General features: G+C 38.8%; 2 protein-coding genes across 5 annotated transcripts in view; both read right to left on the reverse strand.

Annotated features, from left to right (window-relative positions):
- Positions 1 to 22127, reverse strand: part of bnl (branchless) — a 258684-nt gene that overhangs the window by 139994 nt on the left and 96563 nt on the right. The window lies entirely within an intron of this gene.
- Positions 15495 to 16741, reverse strand: LOC138403795 (uncharacterized). The gene has a single exon (XM_069505660.1). The coding sequence runs from the start codon at positions 16671 to 16673 to the stop codon at positions 15495 to 15497; it is 1179 nt and encodes a 392-aa protein (XP_069361761.1). The 5' UTR covers positions 16674 to 16741.

Below are 22127 nucleotides of genomic sequence, written 5' to 3' on the forward strand. Positions count from 1 at the left end.
AACTCATCGCAGATTATCCCTCAGATATTTTTGGCGTGGTATGTATAAGGACGTGGTTGAGTACGTTAAGAATTGTGATACTTGCTCTGCGTATAAACACACGACATCAGCCACTCCAGGTCTGCTAGGGAAGCCTAAAGTCTGCGAGAGACCTTTTCAGGTCATTTCGGCTGATTTAGTCGGACCTTTGCCTAGGTCTAAATCAGGATTTACATTTCTTTTTGTGGTAACGTGTTGTTTTTCGAAATATACAATGTTGTTTCCGTTACGGCGTGCCACAGGTGCCGCTGTTGTTAAAGCGCTAGAGAATTTTGTATTTTTGAACCATAGTGTTCCAGAGACTGTGATTGTGGACAATGGGTCCCAATTTACAGGATCTGAATTCCGTAATCTCATTAAGCGTTATAATATTCCGAAATTACACTACACACCACTGTACACTCCGCAAGTTAACCTTGTTGAGAGGTACAATAAGGTTGTTATGACTGCTGTAGCCGCTTTTGTGAAAGATAACCACAGGTCCTGGGACGAAAACCTGTACAAGGTCCAGTTCGCCATAAACAGTGCGGTTAATGAATCCACTGGATTCTCCCCGTTCTTCCTTGTCCACGCTAGAGAACCGGTTTTAAATGGTTCCTTCTATAAGGACACGGATAAGGAGTACGAGGCCGGAATTCCAAGGGAGGAATACGCAGGAAAGTTTGGAACTTTGGAGGACATATTTGGTCAGGTTAGGAGAAATTTGTTTCAGGCTCATGCAGAGTATGCAACGCATTACAACTTAAGGCGTAGGTCTGCAAGCTATTCTGTTGGGGATATAGTGTGGAAAAAGACCTATCCACAAAGCGACGCTACAAATTTTTTCACAGCTAAGCTGGCACCTAAGTATGAAAAGTGCAGGGTTGTCAAGGTTTTGTCACCTTTGGTTTACGAACTAGTTAGAGTAGCTGACAACCACCCAATAGGCACTTGGCATATTAAGGATATTAAGAAGTAGATATTTGCCATTACTTAGTTTGGTCTAAACTGTTTGAATATTTAAGTTATCAATATTCAATTAGGAATTTGTATGAGTGTAGTGATGTACTGAGTTAACAGTTACATTACCATGGTTCAGTTGAGGATGAATGTAGTGGATGTATGTAGGGATGAATATGTGATAATTGGAATGCTTGTGGTAGACCAACCGGTTGAGAAAGTAAAAATGCAAATATCGTACTTTGGGGATAACGAAAAGGGGGGGTTTTGTGTTTTGTTTTCGTTTTCCTTCTAGATAATGGATCATTTCTGTTATTTTTCCGATTCTGTTCCGAGATCTATTTTCTAGGAGAGTTATTTCGTTTTTTTTTCTCATATTCCGATTTTGATTCGGTTTTATTTTTCCGAATGGGATAGAGAACGGTTGCCATATCAGATGGACCCGTTCACAACCAGATTTTCCGTATTTGTTGAGTAACAAATATTACGATGGTAGTTTAAAAGAGTGAACCACCGTAGGCCTAGACGCATTCTATCAGTCAGCTGAAGAATGATGCCAAGATGTTTCCACTCAAGTGTCTTAGACACCATGAAGTTTTTTGTATATATTCTTTTTAGAAGTTAGGGTTGTGTAGTTAAGTATAATGTATAAAACCTTACACTGTTTTCAGTATATTTATTTTGTTAGACAATTTTCCTTGTTAGTAGTAGATGTGCGTTCACGCGTAACTTCTGTGTTTTTTTTTGTTTGTTTCAGGCAAATTGTTAGTAGTTGTTGGATGACGCTGAGGGCAGCGTGGTTCAACCTGTTGAACCTTTTCGTAGGAGGGGAAGTATTGTGACGTTGTAAATTTTGAACTACTAACTAGCGTTTCGCTTTTAATAAAAATCAATTTTGTTCAAAGTATGTTGGTGCCACCTAGCATCAAGGTGCAGAACTACGCGTGGGTCGATGTTCAGAGTTCATTCGAGCCACAATAGATGGCGTTTGCTTCGTTGTCAATTGTCGTAAAAATAAAACAAAATAATTAAATAAAACCATAATATCATTTGTTTATTGTTAAGTCATTAACAAAACGGTTCTTATAATATCCTTAGGTTCCGCAAATATTCAAAAATGAATTGGCTTCATGATCAAACTAAATGAGAGCGGCCACACTCGGGTTGCGTCTGGCAACACCGATTGGTGAGATTTAGAATTTTTCTGGAGTCAACATGTGAAGACGAATTTTTTTCGTTCCAGGAAAATCTCATTCTTTTTCGCCCATGGCTTCGCCTGGGAAAATACAATAGTTATAAATTTAGTCATCCTAACGTATTTCAATGTTTCATCAATTATGGTGAGTGAAAAATCAAGTAATGTGGATTCGACAAAATGGCGGTTTGGTTAGAGAAAATCCTAATTTCATGATTTCCCTTCCAGTTCCAGTTATTTTACCTTCCCAAATAAATGAGGATAATGGGTTGTGGGTGGACTCCTGAAAACCATTGGTGGCCAGGAGTTCAATAGGTGAGTTGTGTTTGATCGGGAAAATTCCACGTGTCGAAATTTTCACACAGCACAAATTATAATCTTGTTTTTCTTTGTTGCAGGGTTTCCGTTTGCGTTTCCGTTTTAGTTTTCGGTTTTCCGTTTTTCGCTTTCGTTTTCCGTATTTATTTCTTTTGCACATTCACGTTGGCAACTTAATTCTATGGATAAGACTTGGTGAAAATCTTTGTAATGAAACATTTCGGTTGTGAAGAATCAAGTTAAATCGAGTTTTAGGAGCTTGGCCGATGCCGTCCAGCTACCTTGCAGTCTTCGCACCTACAAGTAAGCAAATGTTTGTATCCTGGAACAGTTTAGTGAACCTTCTTAGTGTATGTGTACAGTAAGAACCCTGTCTTTACTACTGAGCTTTTATTTTGAAACAATTTTATGAATTTTACTGTGTCATTGTCTATTCCATGCCAATGGCATCTTAAATTTAAAACATAGATTTTATGTACTATCTACCTAAGGCATTCTAATGTATCTAAATTAAGTCTTGGCATTAAGCTAGAATAACTAAGCATTATTAGCCATCACTATGTATTAAGCGACCCCGGTAAAAGTTACATTAAAAACAATTTTGCCTAACATCTAGCAAATTTCATTTATAACACCTCATATACATTACAAGGGAGTCGACGGCTAGCTTCTATTCTTTACTAGGTAGATAGATCAAGTAAGTAAAATTATTTTTTTTTTCCTCTAATCTTTGTAAGGTGGTAGATTATTCCGTATCCGGGTATATTTCTATTCCGCCCAATTTACCACCCTTACAACTGTAAGTTATTATAATTGTTGTTGTGACCTAATGTGGTTTAAGACGTAAGGTTACAGTACTAGGTTGTGAAAGGTGCTGTGAAAGTGTGTGTGACTGTGTAGTGTGTGTTCACTAGCTGTGTATCGGTAAGTCCTTCTTGTATCGTTCCAATTTGTATTAGACAAACGTGATTGTTGTAGTTGAGGTTAGTTGAACTAAGTGTGGTGTGCTAGGTTAGCTGGTTGGTCTGGGGCCGGTATGGGGATGGAGGAGCCGGTCGCTAGGTAGGGACTTAGCTAGTGTTAGTTAGCGATGTCCAGTCTCATAAGAGACATTGTTATCATGACTCATTATTGACGGTAGGTTAATAGTTGAGGGTAGTCTGTGATATCTCTCGTAGTGTGCAAGAATGATGTTAGTATGCCCACGAAGGCTCGGTTAATCTAAAGGTTGTAATCCTGACGTATCCGGTTAACCATTACCTAAGGTTACTTTTAGTGGTTTAGTCTTCAATCTCGATCATAATAACATACTTCTGGTGCTGACGAGCCTACATATTTAATGTACAGGCATGATAGATCTCAAAATAAATAACGTAGTTTTAATTTTTGCCACATGACGTGTTCCTTACGCTCTTAGAAGTATATCCTCAAGAGTCCCAACCCCCAGGATGTCGGCTTCCCCCTTCCCCTCTTCGCTGTCACTCATCTTGCGACGTTGTTGCCCGTACGCGAACCGGTATGAAAATGAAAATCTTTTTTATTCGTATAAACTTTTACAAGTGCTTACGAATAGTCGGATGCATCTACCACTGGTTCGGAATGCCTTTCCTGCCGAGAAGAACCAGCAAGAAACTCGGCGGTTGCTCTTTTCAAATATTTGATATAGGTACAAAATTATGCCATCTATAAAATAGTATTTGCAGTGTTGTGCGTTGCTGGAACGAGCTGCAGGTCAAATCCACGCTCTTTTATCATTTAGATAATCTTCAATTGTGTAATATGCTTTTTTCAGGAGCATATTTTTAATAGATTTTTTAAACTAATTGTGCAAAGGTAAGTCCAAAATAGTTTGCGGGATTTTATTATAAAAGGTAATACCAATACCCACAAATGACTTTTGGACTTTCCTGAGGCGGAAGGCAGGAGCTGCAAGTTTGTTTCTGTTTCTAGTTAGCCTATTGTGTAGATCACCAATTCTCTTGTAACTAAGAATATTTTGTCTTACAAAAGTTATGTTGTTATAAATATATTGAGAGGCTACAGTAAGGATATCTATTTCCTTAAATTCCTTAAATATGGGAAGATCATCATCATCATCATCAACCGATAGACGTCCACTGCTGGACATAGGTCTCTTGTAGGTAGGTTGTATGAGAAGATAAAAATACTTAATTTAAAGTTGTTAAATTAAGTAAATTAAAAAACCTGCAGCTCGCAGGTCAAATCCACGCTCTTTTAAGAAGACTTCTCTTATAGAAGTGACTCGCAAATGCTGCCGCACTACAACTGCAGTAAGCGGCAGTACTTGCAGTACAGCCTGAAGTGACGCACAGTGCAGTGCAGCGACGCGCAGTGCAGGTGCGTTGGTATCTTAAAGGTCCAATCCACCACCTCCCATGGCCCCACCAACCTCGCGGTTATATGGGCCGAAACGCGGGAGGGCGCCCGTTCGGTACTTGCTCGGTGGCTCTTTCCCGGGGCGCCTTCTTGACTCCCTACAAATTCTTTCTTTCCTGTCCTTGTCCCTAGTTGGTCTTTCTCCCCTTTCTGGGGCAGACGTACACAACACGCAGATCCCCGCGTGCCTATCTTAAAGGTCCATACGCACTTACGCTCCATACGTCCTTAATATGAGTTTGTGTGGAATAAACTACATTTGCTGCGTCGTGACGCGCGCCATCGCTCAAGGGGACGCCTCGCACACCCGCACGTCACCTGCGCTCGCCCGCACCGGGTAGTGCGAGAGCTATGCGGGTGTGCGGGGCCATTACCTCCCCGATTGCCATCTCGATCTGTCGTATACTATACTTACTATTTCACACACCCTTAAAAATCTCACACGATCTATGAGTATTAACAAAAGAGCAATTCCAAAGCAATTAAGCCGAAACCTTTAATACATCCATTAACTGAAAAACGCATAAAAGTTTAACGACGCCACGTCCGAAAGGAGTGCGTCTATCGACATATCGACGTATCCACAGTACACAGCCTGACTTATCGACAGCTTCCCATTAATGTTTTATGGTTAAGGAATGATGTCCCAGTGGATAGATAGCTTGGGAATAATCGCCCATTGAGGCAAAACCTAGCAAAAATGAGAAAAGGATAGATTTATTCACCTAGCTACAGTACGCGGCAGAAAGTAATCTACATTGACCTTTAGAAGGAGATAGTAGATTTTTTTTTTTTTTTTTTTTTTAATACACCGCGTGGAATGGTGCCAAGAATACTGGCTGCATTTCCGCGCTGGACAGCCAGGCTGATCCGCTCCGCAAAAAATGAGCCAGAATAGTAGATTTGTAGAGCATTGTCTCTGTCGTTGAGACAGACAAAACGTCTTATAGGTGTGAGTTTGAGTGACAGAGACAAGGCTCTACAAAGTCGAAATGTCATTCTAAAAGCCGATGTACCTACATTACTTTCTGCCGAACTGTATTACTATATAAGTGGTTAGATAATGTTCCTAACATCCCGCAAGCTGAGGTTAGAACCGACGATGTGTCCAAATCAAATCAAAATATTTTTTATTCAATTAAAGTTGCTCTGAGAGTTCTATAAAAATTTGTAGTTCTAAAACCAGCACTTCATAGATCTCTGGTTCGTGAGTTAGCGCCTGAGATCGTGTGTAAATATCCGAACACATGTGACAACAGCTCCCATATAATTACCAACTACTCAACATAATGGCTCGTAGATATTACTGGACCCATAAAAATGCTATTAATTTCACATAAAAACAATATCGATAATAACCAGGAATAAAGGCGACCGCGTCGGCTGCAACCCACCCGACCCTTTGTGAGGGAGGCGATGTATACACCCTGTGCCACTGTAGCGGACCAGTCGGTCAAAAAAATGATTTACGTATCATCAAAGTGTGAATCTAACTCGACAGTGCTTTAATGTAGATAACGGGTACATACCACGATTAATTTGATGTTATTATTTGTCGATATTTCAGCCCAATTGCACGGAAAGAGGATAGTTCGCTACTGCCCATGACAGCTCGAACTGCATGTCTCGCAGCACCGCAGTCTCGTCGTGACCACGACCAGTGCAATTGGATTGAAATATCGACAAATAAAAACATCAAATTTATCGTGGTATGTACCTACCCGTTAAACTAACATTAAAATACGTTGTTAAACCACGATCATTAACTTGACATTGGTACAGATTCTGAGCACAACCTTATTTTAGAGTATTCGCATCCTCTTCTTACTAATGTAAAATGAAAAGAACAGACACAGTTTGACAGTTTTAAATTTAATTTTTAGATGTTAAAACCCGTGATTTTAGCGCAGTCGCGAGCCTGCTGTTTAAATCTGTAGCGTGCACTAAAATTTAGTCTTTAAATGTGAAAGTCATGTTCTGCCCTTTTTAAGCATTGTTAAAAAGAAAAGGATGCAGATACTCTAAATTTAGTTTAGAGAAAGACAACGGAATCGGTGCCATTGTCAAGCAATCGTTGCTAATTTTTAACGACTAGGTATACCAACCAAAACATAGTTAAATGAAAAAGTCAGCAACTATTCCTAGTGCTTAAGTTGTCGCTGTAGTAGACTGTAGTCTGTAGACGCTGTAACACAATATTACACGTATTCTATTCTATGTATGGTATCGCAGTGCATGCAACATCAATATTACAATATTGATGCTGCATGGAGTTATCCGCCATCGATCAGCTGGGCTTGGAGGACTGTCGTCTTCTACACGTGTCGCTTTATGACTAACGAACAGACGAAATTGATAACTTTTTATTAGCTATTAAAGTTTCAAAACACGGCGGCGCGCAGTCAGTGGTCAAAGCGAGAAACATAAAATGTTTAGTACTACCTAATCTAAAATTTCGCCGGGATTTGCTGTGGCCATGTTCAATAATTTATGGCGCCGATTTTATTGTCACCGAGATACTTATTTAACAACTTTAAATTAGGTATTTTTATCTTCTCATACAACCTACCTACAAGAGACCTATGTCCAGCAGTGGACGTCTATCGGTTGATGATGATGATGATCTTCTCATAGCTCAATGATTAGAGGATGGGATGAAATTCAATAGGTCACTAGTGTTAGGATCTTAATTTAATTAGCTTCAAAATTGCATTATATTTTTATTTTTACATTGGCAACTTTATTTTTAAATAGACTATCAGTTGTCGTTCTGGAGTTTTGACGCTAGTTGGCGTAAAACGGCGGAAACCAATCAGATTCTTAATTGTCACGTTGGCAACTCTACTTTTCAAATACTATTTTGTCATTGGTTGACGCCGGTTGGCGCAGAGCGGTGGGACCAATGAGGTTGGGTTTCTCCCACCCTGACGGTTGGAAGCTGGACGAGAGGGTTCGTTGGTTTTAGCGGACACTCTCGAGAGAGATTCTGTGTTGTTTATAAGTGCAAGCTGTGAGAATAGTGTTGTTAGCAGTTATTATAGTAAAACTAAGAGAATGATCAAAGTGATTATTTATGAGTAACACGGTAGCATCATTTCCGAGAGCCTTCATCGCAATCCTACGTAGGGTGAACCGTGAAGCTTATACTAGGTCGAAGTTCTATATGTATCAGGGTATGAGGGTACGCCCGCATCGGGTTAGCGCGGGGGCTGTGCGGGTGTGCGGGGCGTTTCGTCCCCGATTGCCATTTCGACCTGTCGCGTACTATAACTTGTACACGTTTTCCATTTTAGGAAATCATCATCATCCCAATTCATCGCCAGCTCACTACAGAGCACGCTCTCAAAATGAGAAAGATTTGGACCATAATTCTACCACGCTGGCCAAGTGATCGGGCTGAAATTTGGAATGCAGATAGCTATTATGACGTAGGCATCCGCTAAGAAAGAATTTTTGAAAATTCAAGCCCTACGGGAGTGAAATAGGGTTTGAAATTTTTTGTAGTCGTTACATAAGCTAGTACTTCATATATAGTCGCTGTCCTGTGTTGGGGACAATACACAGAGAAACTTTCAGCTTTTATAAAATAACGAAGGTCTGGCACGTGCTGGCTCTTAGGCCATTAACCACTAGGCTATTACGGGTTTACGTAATTAAGTGGTTTAAATCGACAGGGTTATTAACCCTCGCTAACCGTGCGTCGAGATATAAATAGCGTGTTAACTTGGTTGGTAAACACTCCGCCTTCCTGAAGCTGTGTAACTCATGGCAGGTGCCGACTGCTGAATACAAGCTAAGTATGGCCAGTCATCGCCTGAAGCGTGTTGCATAATATATCCATAATATATATTCCTATCTATTTAAATTATATATGTAAACTCCGTATGCATTAACACTGTTGCACCAAATAAAATATAGTTTTAGTAATGTATGAATATATATATAGTATAGTATAAATATAGTATAGTATATAATATAATATAGTATGAATGAGGTCGATGAACTTTGTCAGCCCTAGCACAGACTACGGTCTATTTGGGCTGCAAACTGCCAACACCAGTCTCGGCTTTTTATCTAGTGCTTTGGTCTAAAGGTGTGGTGTAAATTATTCACTTTTTTTTGTCTAAATAAAAATAAATAAAATAAAAATAAAAAAAATATCAGCAATAGGTCGTGATAGCCTAGTGGTTAAGACGTCGGGAGTTCGGGGTTCGATTCCAAGCAAACCTCTAGGTTTGCTTGGAATCGAACCCCGAACTCCCGACGACCCCGAATTTCCGAATAGTTCTAACTTTTGTTTGAAGAAATTAAATATCACTCGCACCATGAAGTATAATGTGATATCTCAGAATACAGTGTGATATCTACTCGTGTGATAATGTCGTAAAAACCAACCAAGTGCAAGTCAGGCTCGCACACCGAGGATTCCGTACTACAGTCGTATTTTTTCGATATTTTGCACGATAAATAAGATCCTTGTATGTTTTTATTATGTTTACTTGTGTTGTTGTGTGCAAGTTTAAATAAATAAATTTTAAAAAAATCATAAACTATTATGCATTAAAAAAAATCTGTTTCAGAATGTACAGGTAAAGGCCCTTTCATATGATACCCCACTTGGTACAGTTGTCTTACTTTGAACTACTTAATTAATTTTTCATGAAAAAATTCTAATTTTTTTTTTGTGACGTAACCACAATTCACGGTTTTCGGATTTATTCCTTGATCTGTGCTATGAGACCTACCTACCTGCCAAATTTCACGATTCTAGGATACCTCCACAATATTATTGACAGTCAAAAAGTGTACAATGGTATCCAATTTTTTTTTTTTCAGATACAAGTAAGCCCTTAACTGCATTTCACCTGGTGGTAAGTGATGACGCAGTCCAAGATAGAAGCGGGCTAAATTGGGAGGGTTATCGCAGTTTTTATCAAACTCATGCTTTGGTTTGTATACGTCATCGTACTGGAACGCTACATTTCTTGGTGGCACAGCTTTGCCGGTAAAGTGGTAACTAGCCACGGCCAAAGCCTCTCAGCAGACCAGACCAGAGAAAATTTAGAAAGGATGAAATTCGAAAAGCCTGCCGGGAATCAAACCCGGGACCTCCAGCGCTCACCACTGCACCATCAGGGAGGTCGTCAAAACATGCATACCTATTGTTTCGACTGGTTATGTTATGTATGTTATCGCTTCCATGTGTGTCAAGTTAACCATAACATGTCCGTCTGTTCTCATTGTAAAGGTAAACAACGAGTCTAAACACTGCGCCACAGTTCACTTACCGGTTAACCAGAGTGCAGAGCTGTGTAAATCAGTACCCTTATTATAAATGTGAAAGTGTGTTTGTTTGTTGGTTTGTCCTTCAATCACGTCGCACCGATGCAACGGATTGACGTGATTTTTTGCATGGGTATAGATAAAGACCTAGAGAGTGACATAGGCTACTTTTTATCCCGGAAAATTAAAGAGTTCCCACGGGATTTTTAAAAAACCTAATTCCACGCGTCAGTTAGTCATTCATAAATAGCACTAAAAACAACATAAAGAAAGATCTTGGTGCTAACTTGGGCTATTATATTTTCTGCATGCTTCAAATAATGCATTCAAAGCGTGCAACTTTGAAACTACATTTTTAGGGTTCCGTACCTCAAAAGGAAAAAGGAACCCTTATAGGATCACTTCGTTGTGTGTCTGTCGTGTCTGTCAAGAAAACCTATAGGGTACTTCCCGTTGACCTAGAATCATTAATATATCCCGAAGAATAGGCTACTTTTTATCCTAGAAAATCAGAATGTTATTTAAAAATCTGTGAACCACCACATTTAATTTCACAAAGTGCATAGACCATAGACAGTAAGATCCTTATTCACACTATTGCGTGCTGCGCGGTTGTTAGAATAAACTCTATAAATCTATGGTACTTTGTTATGGGGTTACCATATCGAAGGCCTAAAGAGAAAGACTCAAAATACAATGATAAATGATAATAGACGTTTTATTTTTAAAAATGGGCATTATTAGTGAATTTGTATACTTACCTATTTTAGGAGGGAATACTAGTTTTTATAGAAAAAGATAAGATTATTTTTCGGAATCTACATTAATTTTTATCGCCGTTCTGTTATTATACCTGGATAAACACTAACAAATCAAACAGATACGTAAAAATTTTCAAGCAAAAAATTTCAATGCCCAACGCTGAGTTGTTCGTAACTAATTCAAAAAGATGAGACTAATTTAACCATGAGAATGGCAATGATGCCCAAGTATAAAATAAATTCTTGTTAATTAGGGCGTCTTCTAAAATTCTTTCAATCCATGTGGATCCGCTGTTAGTTTTAAGTTTGCTAATTCTTTTAAACTATCGATTTAACAAAAAAATAATGACAATTTACGTCAAATGTTTATGACTCCACATCTATGTATTTAATACAAGCTCCCTTACTAAGCGAGTGTTTTGACGTTTGATAAAAAGTCGCTGATTTGACTAGTAGTCATCATCCCTGCTGCGCGATTGCGGTTGCGGTCACCTCATTGGCTACAATGCATTGTTGCAACAAGAATAGCACAAATTCAGCCAATCACAACATTTGAGATTGTAATAATGATTGATGCAGGTTTTATGAAATCGCCCTACTGTTCTATGGAGACTAGGTATGAGGGAATGATGTCCGAGACTGGTTAAATAGGACGTATACTTATTTTTATTTTATTTATTAGGAACACACAATACATTAATTTAACACAAACCAAGACACTTATAGACAAACACAGGCTGATAAATGTATCTATAAAATGTGTACACAGCATTTGCAAAATATCTAGACAAATAAAAAGAACTTAACTAACTACTTAACTAAACAATTAATAATTAAGTTACTTAGGAGATGAACCCACCGTAAAATGATAAGAGCTTTTTTTTGAATGCAGTAGCTGAGTCATGAAATATGTCGATGCCAGGTATCTTTTTTGATATTTCGTTAAATTTTGCACATATACGCATAATTGGGGCTTGATTTCCTAGATGAGATTTGGTGAAAGGTATATGGAAGATTTTTGGGGATATAAAACTTGAAAAACCCGAACAGTTAGTCACCCTAGTGTATAATCATTAGAATCCTGATATATTGGCGTAATACCATCAAGGGCGGGGACTGTTTAATTTGAAACACATTAACGAATCTCGATTTATGTTCTTTCCTGTTTGCTTTTTATTATATTAATAAGAAGGGAGCATTATTTAGTTTACAATTTATTAAGTTACGATACGATAGGTTTACATTACATTAACGGATACCAGAGTTTTAAATATTTTATGTGAATCTTTCGTCAGTCCAAACTCCAAACTCACGATTAAAGGTCCAAACGCACTTACGCTGCTCCATGCAAACTTATTGAAACTATACTCAAGTGCGCTTTGCTCCATACAAAGTCATATATAAACTACTAGATGATTCAGAATATACGTAACAAAAACAAAGGAAATTTACTCAAACATTTTAACCTGGAAGATAAAGGGGGAGGCCTTTGCCCGCGTTTGGGATGACCTCTGAAAAATAGAGTTAGATATACCTAAAAAGCAATAATATATATATATATATATATATATATATATATATTATTATAATAAATAAATAATAAATAAATAATCTTTATTTCACAGACATCAAGGCCCACAATATTATGTTAGTAACCATCTTAATCTATGTTAGTAACTATATTATAATATAATGTATGTTAGTAAGAAACTTATTCTATGTTAGTTAATATAATTAATATACTTATTAACTAATGCAGACATCCAGTGCGCCTTGAGAGCGCTGTCCTGTCTGTCTGCTATCACCTTCAGGATAATGTTAGGACTTCTCTCCAACCTACTTTTAATTGAGGCGATCCTTTTCCGTATGATTGCGAAGAAGCCGTCTACACAGTTATCCGCAAACATACCGGACGCGCTACAGTACCGAGGCAGTCCCAACATTATTCTGAAGATGTTATTATACTGGACTCGGAGGGCGTTTATAGATTTTTGGGTATAGTCAACCCACAGACTGCACGTGTAGAAGCTCTGACAAAAGGACTTGAACAAAGTGACCTTAACTTCTTTTGTGCAACGAGCAAATCTGCGAGCTATCATATTCCCTCTAACCGCCAACGCCCTCCGTTCCCTATCAATGTCACAATTATCTTTCATGTCTGCTGTAACCACATGACCCAGGTATGTGAACTTGGGCACCCTAACCAACTCTGCACCGTACAGTCTCACTGGAGGTACATAGCTGGGAGAAATGCTACCCGCCGCAAAGACCATGAGCATGCTTTTTTTTACATTATATTTAAGTCCATGCTTTTCAGCATAGTCTTCGCACACCCGCAGCAAATCTCTCAGCGCGCAGACCGATGGGCTCAGCAGCACCATATCATCCGCGTAACTGATGTTATTAATCATCTGATTATCAATCGAACATCCCGCATGCATGCTGCTGAGCCCCTCGATCAGCTCATTCACGTACAGGCTGAAAAGCTTCGGTGAGCTCCTCCCACCTTGCCTGACTCCGCATTCCAGCCTATACGTGTCCGAGTATACCCCCGCCCACCTTACCTGGTTATCCTGCCTTGCATACCAGTGCCTAAAGATGCTGATGAGTTCCTGAGGCATGCCAGTGCGTCTGAGCTTGTCCCAGAGTATCGGGTAAGAAACCAGATCAAACGCTTTTGAGAGATCCAAGAAGCAGGCGTACACTGGTGTTTTCCTGCTCGTATAATACTTGACGGTCTCCTTTAGGGTCAACACGGCACTCTCCGTGGAAAGCCCTGCCCTGAACCCAAACTGTGCATCATGTAGGTCTAGGTATTGATCCAGTTTTCTATCCAGAAGTCCGTCAAGTACCTTGGCTGTTATGGTAGCTAATGAAATCGGCCTATAGTTTTTGATATCTGTAACGTCCCCCGTTCTGTCCTTCACAACTGGCACCACCACATTCCTCATCAATTCCTCTGGCAAGTATGAATGGACCACACATATGTTATACAACAGACATAAAACTCTAGGCAAGTGCACACCAGCATACTGAAGATGCTCAATGCTCAACCCATCATGTCCTGGCGATTTTCCACGAGTCATATACTTGACGATCCTTTTGACCTCTTCAGTTTTAAAAAAGGCCAAGGTGTGATTAGGTTCAGCATCGAGTCCCTCCACTGTATGCTCACTTACATAATCGTGCGTCACAGGCATCGCTTGCACTCTGAAATGATTCATAAACAAATTGGCTATATCCTTGGTGTCACTAATGCCATCGACACACACAGGCAGGCCGAGCCTTGGCGTTAAACTTCTGGTACACTTCCAAAATTCTTTAAACTTTTTATTCTTATGATTTTTAGCAATAATATCCATTTTAATTTCGTCTTGGTGCCTAATACACCATTTTAATTTAGATTTAAATATTTTCCTGCTTTTAACCATAGAATCATAATACTGACCCACGGAGGGCTTACCAAAATATACCCATACATGAAAACAACGCTTAGCCTCCCTGTGCGCCTCGCCTACGTGTCGATTCCAACCTACCACTATTTTATTTTTATTTTTACAATTTTTTTCCCTATAAGTAGCAATTGCAGCCTTTGACATTACATTTACTATTCTTAGGTACATATCATCAATCCGTAGCCTATGATCGACACACTGACACGTCTTATTGGTCATTCCACATTCAATCATTTCGCAAGGGAAATCAATATAACGTAGCTCATCATTACAAATTTGAGTGTACTTCTCTACTTGAGTCAAGTCCCTACACCCCCATATAACCTTATTCATCTCTTTTTCTCCACCCGCTGTCAGCATTGAGTAACAAAAAGCACCAAGATTACAATTAATGACAAGTGGAAAATGGTCAGAGGAGTGCACACCATATTCCACAGAAATGTCCTGAATAGTTATTCTAGCCGCTCCCGTAACTAAACAATGGTCTAACCACCGCCTACAGTTGTTATGAGCATCACTAATGAACGTAAATGTGTCCGAGTCAATACCTAGCAGCTCAATATCCGCACATATCAATTTTTGCTCCGTGCAAAACGATAAAAGTTCATTACCAAAACACCCAGTCGGGTGGGCATTAAAGTCCCCAAGTAAAAAAGCATGTTCCGCCCCTGCGTTCTCAATAATAGCACTTAACTCACCTAAACACTCCGTAAATATAACTAAATTTTCCATACAATCAGTAGGCATATATACACTGCACACTACATACTCGCAACCATTCTTTGAGATTTTTATCGCAGCTATACGATTATTATTCGATTCAATAATACACACGTTATCAAACAGTGATTTACGCCACAGAACCGCAACGCCGCCATGCGGCCGGCCGCGCAGTATGCCCGACGTGATGTCAACAGCTGATTTTCCGTGAAATTCAAAGTCATCATGTATCTGACCCAAGAAGGAGATATCGTAGGGCATCAACCAAGTCTCCTGCAGTGCTATAATATCCACTTCATGGCAGAGTTGTCTTATTTCATGGACAGAAGTCTTGACATTTTTACAATTATAACTAATAATCTTATTTACGTAGTTCGTACTGGCCATTTAAGTTTGTGAAGGAACCGAATTCGCAGCAATACTGTGTCTAAAATATATAAAATCACGGAAGGAAATCCCCTCCGGCCATAACGTGTCATTTAAGTACAGATTCCTTTTGCCTTTAGACACCCATAGTTTATATGAATTGTAGCCTTTATCTATCTTCATATTTATTTTTTGTAGCTGAACTACTTCCTGCGTATTACTATGTATGTAGTCTATAATATCTTTTTCAGTAGTATCTTTATGCACGTTCGATATAAACAACGGGACCTTAATCTCAGCTGCCCTAAACTTGCAATTCTGCTCACTAGGGGCCTTTCCAGTCTTACCTTCAAAGCGGTTCCTATACCTTCGTCGTCTCACTTCCGTCCACTCCTCCGATGTCTCCCTCTGCTTCCAGTCTCCTTCCTTTCGGACCACTTCAGCCATAGTAGCCACAGGACACACTCCATCACAACCTCGATTCGTCGAGACCAGTTCCGGAACCGGCCGAAGGGGCTGACGACCAGGTGGCGCACCCTCACTAGTCTGTTGAGACGAAATCGTGTCACCACCGCCCTCGCGCTCTGAATGAGTAGTATTCTTAGTATTCACCATGTGTAGCAGCCCTTCCGGCCCACTATCCAAACATATGGAGACGTTCGCGTTCGACGCTCCTCTTTGTTTATTTACATTTTTAAAGCAACTAGCCGGTGGCGGCTGTGGTGACCGGTCACTCGGTGAGCTCTGACATTTGGGTGAAGCCATATCCACGTTATGCACCTGCAGCATTTCTTTTGTAACATAGTTGGATTTGATAAGCTTAATCTCCTCCTGCAGAATGATCAGATCCCTTAACACTCGGGTCGCATCTATGTGGTCAAATGTCACGGGTGGTAGTTTATGGAGCTCACGGGCCACGAAAATAGGAAAACTTTCCGCATCCGTCTCCTTAAACAAACAGATAATATCTTCCAGCTCCCTTTGTGCCTTTCCATCCTTCCGTCGCGAGATATTTCGTTTTTTTGTCGTTACTGAGTCATACAATAACATCTTTGCCTTTGATATTTCTTCCTCCGTAAAAGCCGTTACACACAATCTAATTAAACTTTCATTATCCATAACCCGTAATTTTCCCTGTATATAACATAAAATTTCATTTATTATGACCCGACAGCCACAAGTAATTAAATTTGAAGCCATATTTCACACCGCCAACTTTTCAGACCGTTAACTAATCACATCATGTACTCGCTCCCGTGCGCCCACGCACAACCGGTTTAGACCGCGCGGGGCGGCTGACTGACTATATATATATAAAGAAGTATATAAGGAAAAAAAATACAAAAAAAAAGAAGTATATTAAAAAACATATTATATATACTTATATTAAAGAAAAACAAAAAATTTAGAGGTAGGCTTATAAAAAAAAAAAAAAAGATGATGCCCGCGACTTCATCCGCGTGGATTTAGCTTTTTAAAAATCCTGTGGGAACTTTTCAATTTTCCGGGATAAAAAGTAGCCTATGTCCTTCCCCGGTACCAAATTTCGTCCAAATCGGTTGAACGGTTGAGCCATGAAAAGCTAGCAGACAGACAGACAGATAGGCAGACAGACACACTTTCGCATTTATAATATTAGTATGGATTAGTATGGATGACGTGCCACGTCTCGTCACGCAGCGCAGCGTAAGTGCGTTTAAACCATTAAGATGAGTTTGGAAGATTTGAGCGCACATATAAACAAAACAAACAGATAGCTAAACAGCAATTTCGGTCCGATAATAAATAAGTACACTGTATCAATGAGAATTATTAAAGTGAGCTTGATTTCCAACTCTACATTCCTGTTTGACAGTTCGCATTTAAAATATTTGAAGCCTACAAAACATAATAAATTACAGACGATTACAACACGAATTACAAAGATTACAGCCCTATGAGCTTGTAATTAACGTGCCGTTAGATCGCAATTAGGCTCCGTGTAATTGGCTACTTAATTTCAATGTTACAAATTGTTACACTATTATATGTATGATTTTGTAACTGTATAGTATTGCATCTTAAGAAAATTTAATTTTTTAATATTCAGACTATCTTTTGTCCGCAATTTCCTACTTATTAATTTTAAGTACCTACATAGATATGTACCCACCTAAATTATAAGTCAAAGTCAAAGTCAAAGTCAAATGATTTATTCAAAATAGGTAATAAATTACTCTTATTGATTGTCTGGTATAGTGTTAGATTTGTAAGATAATATAGTGGTGATAATTATAACGCAAACTTAAAACTAAAGCTACGAGGGTTCCAAACGCGCCCAGGTCTGAGAAGAGCCCACAACAAACTCAGCCGGGTATTCTTTTTATTATCACCACTTTACAAAATTATTGAAACTTATTAGAACTATCACAAAGTCGTTAAGCAACTCATTCCCAAGCTTGCTTATCATTTAAATAATCCTTTACATTGTAATAGGATTTTTCAATTAGTTTACGTTTTATGAAAACTTTGAACTTGTTGAGAGACATCTCCAATATGTCTTCTGGAAGCTTATTATAGAAACGTATGGAATTACGAGCAAATGAATTGCTAACTTTACTGAGCCTAGAGGCGGGAATTACAAGTTTATTTTTATTTCTAGTATTTATATTATGACAGTCACTTTTTTTTTTTAATTTATTTATGTTTTTATGTACGTACAGTAAATTTTCAAAAATATATTGATTATGCACTGTCATAATTTTAATTTCCCTAAATTTAGTTCTCAGCGACTCTCGTGGCCCCATACTGTATATGGCTCGAACAGCCCTTTTCTGCAGCACAAAAATAGAATTAATTATAGCCTATAGCACTCGGGTGTAGTGAAGCTGACTATCAGTGGAAGAATGTTTAGAATCGGATCATTAGTTCCGGAGATAAACCTCTTACATGCAAACTTACGAACGTCCTTACCGCAAGGCTATCTCAGCTGGAATATAATATAGCGATCTGTACCCGTAGTACAAGATTTTACGTCTCACCAAACCAAACCAAATTCGAGAGTCGAAATACTTCCGCGTTACAGTAAACTGGATCTTAAATGCCTTGTTTTTAACCGACTTCAAAAAAAGGAGCAGGTTCTCAATTAGTCAGAATCTTTTTTTTTTTTCCGATTACTCAAAAACGCCTGGACCGATTTTGAAAATTCTTTTTTTGTTTGAAAGGGTATACTTCAAAGTTGGTCCCATTTAAATTTGGTGAAGATCTGATGAACATCTTCGAAGATAGATACTGGAACTCCTCAACGGGTAAGAGTAAATTGCTCGCGATCAGTGTAATAGCTTAGTAAACAGTAGATTTTTAACCAGTCATAGCATAATTCCATGGGGTCACTAAAAATTATGAAATAAAAAAAATATACAAAAAAAATAAAAACCGACTTCGAGACACAAACACTAAAAATTGAAAAATAATTTAATTTATTACCGAATATCTTATGTATACAAGAGTTAATATAGTTCCATAATAATATTTTTTGGGGTCGGTGCCAATGAGGTGCCATTGTGGAGTCTCATAAAAATATGAAGTCTAGACGATTCGCGCAGCTAAAGCTAATTGGCACTGGCACCAAAAAGTATTATTATGGAACTATATTAACTCTTGTATACATAAGATATTCGGTAATAAATTAAATTATTTTTCAATTTTTAGTGTTTGTGTCTCGAAGACGGTTTTTATTTTTTTTGTAAAAATTTTAAAGCTCAAGTTTGTCTACACTTCTACAGCCAGCGCTCCAAGCGGAAACATTGCGAAATTAAAATCAGTGGCATTGAATATTTTGACTTCAATTCAAGGCTGTTTAGGTCCATTTTACTGTAACGCGGAAGTATTTCGACTCTCGAATTTGATTTCGTTTGGTGAGACGTAAAATCTTGTACTACGGGTACTGTATATCTGGCGGAAAGGAAACATATTACTATGACAGAGCCCCTTGTCAATAAATTGAACAGACAATCCAACCATATTTCCCATAATTCATAGAATTCGCATTCAAAGAGCGTTTTATTTATAAAACAAGCGTAAGCTCCTACTTTGGCTACGTTTCACAAGTATCAGGAATTCCGATTGTATTTAAAGCGTGTACAAAAAGTAAAGTTTTGCTATTCAACATTAAAGTATAAATCTGTATTTATTCATACGTTTTTATCTGCGGTGGTCCGTCTAATGATGACTCTATAAGAAACGGGGAAAGCGAGTGCGTTTCCATTTACGCACGATTCACAAATACACAAATTCCTGCTTCTTTAGTAGTGGGATGGCCGGCGGTGCATATTGCATTTTGCACGTTGTACCATACATAGTCTTGTTTAACGAATTAAGCTTGTGGTTCCTTTTATAGTGATGATATAGTCTCTATGCGCTGGCCCATAGTTCTTGCAATTCACGAAGGCTAGTGAACTTTACTTGTGGTAACGTCGTTTACATGGTCATTGCGTAAGTGTGCGTGCATGTCGGACCAATCAGTCGCGAGCAAGCGCTGTCAAACGCACACATTTAGTGTACCTTACGTATACGACTTAAACACAAGCATGAGTCAGTGGCCTTCGTGAAATGCAAGAACTATGGGCCAGCGCATAGAGACTATATCTAAATATATAAAAGGAAAAGGTGACTGACTGACTGACTGACTGACTGACTGACTGATCTATCAACGCACAGCTCAAACTACTGGACGGATCGGGCTGAAATTTGGCATGCAGATAGCTACTATGACGTAGACATCCGCTAAGAAAGGATTTTTGAAAATACAACCCCGAAGGGGGTGAAATAGGGGTTTGAAATTTGTGTAGTCCACGCGGACGAAGTCGCGAGCATAAGCTAGTCATCACTATAAAAGGAACCACAAGCTTAATTCGTTAAACAAGACTATGTATGGTACAACGTGCAAAATGCAATATGCACCGCCGGCCATCCCACTACTAAAGAAGCAGGAAAAGCAAGTAGAAATACACACTGGCAACACACACACCTTCTAGAACACATACAACGTACCTACGATTAATTCCGGAGTGAAGTGTATCATGGCATTCCACAAAGTAACGACTAACTTCTATTCAACATTTGCATTAACAAGCTTATCATGAAATTATAAAAATTATGTTAGTTTTTAGTTTAGTTGTATACTTATTTCTCATTTTGTGTACAATCGCTATATCTATTTATCACTATCATATCACTCCCATAGAATAAATGCGAAAGCGTATTTGTTTATTGATTTATTGGTTTGTCCTTTCGTCACAACGGACCAACCAACGAATCGACGTGTTTATTGGCATGGAAATTGTTAAAGACTCTTATCCTGGAAAATTAAAGTTTCCACGGGATTTTTAAAAGCCCAAATCCACGCGAATGAACTCGCGAACGTCAGCTAGTCTATCTATGAAAAGATGAGACAAAAGTTTACTATTTTTGTCGTCCTATCGCAATGGAAACGCATACCCCGTTGAAAAAATCTCCACGACTGCGTATGCCGTATGTTGTCAACTTAAGTAAGACGTTTCTTTGTGGCTCGTAGCTCGTAGCGGCTCTTCTTTTTACTCTTACCTACCTTACTTATACTTACTGTTGTTGTCGCATCTTATACTGACTCAACCGTTCTGAAGTCAACAAGCTTTCTGCATTTAGGTACTGTTCTATCCAGTTGATGCATAAGTTTATCTGTACAAATTACTACATCTCTATCCGTACTTAATCTAAATATATAAAACAAAAAGTGACTGACTGACATGACTGACTGATCTATCAACGCACAGCTCAAAGTACTGGACGGATCTGGCTGAAATTTGGCATGCAGATAGCTATTATGACGTAGAAAACCGCTAAGAAAGGATTTTTGAAAATTGAACCACTAAGGGCGTAATATAGGAGTTTGAAAGTGTAGTCCACGTGGACGAAGTCGTCGGCATCATCATGATAAACCTATCGCCAGCCCACTACTGAGCACGGGTGTCCTATCGGACTCATTCCAATAAATGGCTAAGACCATAAATAAGGTCCTCAGTAAACGACCGTCGGTACACAATCCCTATTTGAACACTGGTCTCGTAATAAAGTGACGACTTCAAGGAAACTGTTTGGGAGTTATATGATACTATAAACGGCCCCTAAATTAGAGATCAAGCGTTTTAAATCTATACTTATACTATTTATACTAATCTAAATATATAAAATGAAAAGGTGACTGACTGACTGACTGGTATATCAACGCACAGCTCAAACTACTGGACGGATCGGGCTGAAATTTGGCATGCAGATAGCTATTAAGACGTAAGCATCCGCTAAGAAAAGAGTTTTGGAAATTCAACCCCTAAGGGGGTGAAATAGGGATTTGAAATTTGTGTAGTCCACGCGGACGAAGTCGCGAGCATAAGCTAGTAAAATATAAAATTGAAGTGTCTGTCTGTAATTTCGAAATGACCACCTCGTATTAAACCAGCAACTGATTCATACGTTATTAAAATTTTTGTCTGTCCGTCTGTCTGTTTGAACGAGCTAATCTTTGGAACGGCTGAACTTAATTTAACGAACTTTCACAGACAAGTAGAGGATCAACCAAGGAGTGTAACATAGGCTACTTTTTTAACCGACTTACTTAACTAGTCACTACCCCTATTA

This window comes from Maniola hyperantus, chromosome 21 (genome assembly GCF_902806685.2).
Source record: "Maniola hyperantus chromosome 21, iAphHyp1.2, whole genome shotgun sequence".
Lineage (NCBI taxonomy): Eukaryota > Metazoa > Arthropoda > Insecta > Lepidoptera > Nymphalidae > Maniola > Maniola hyperantus.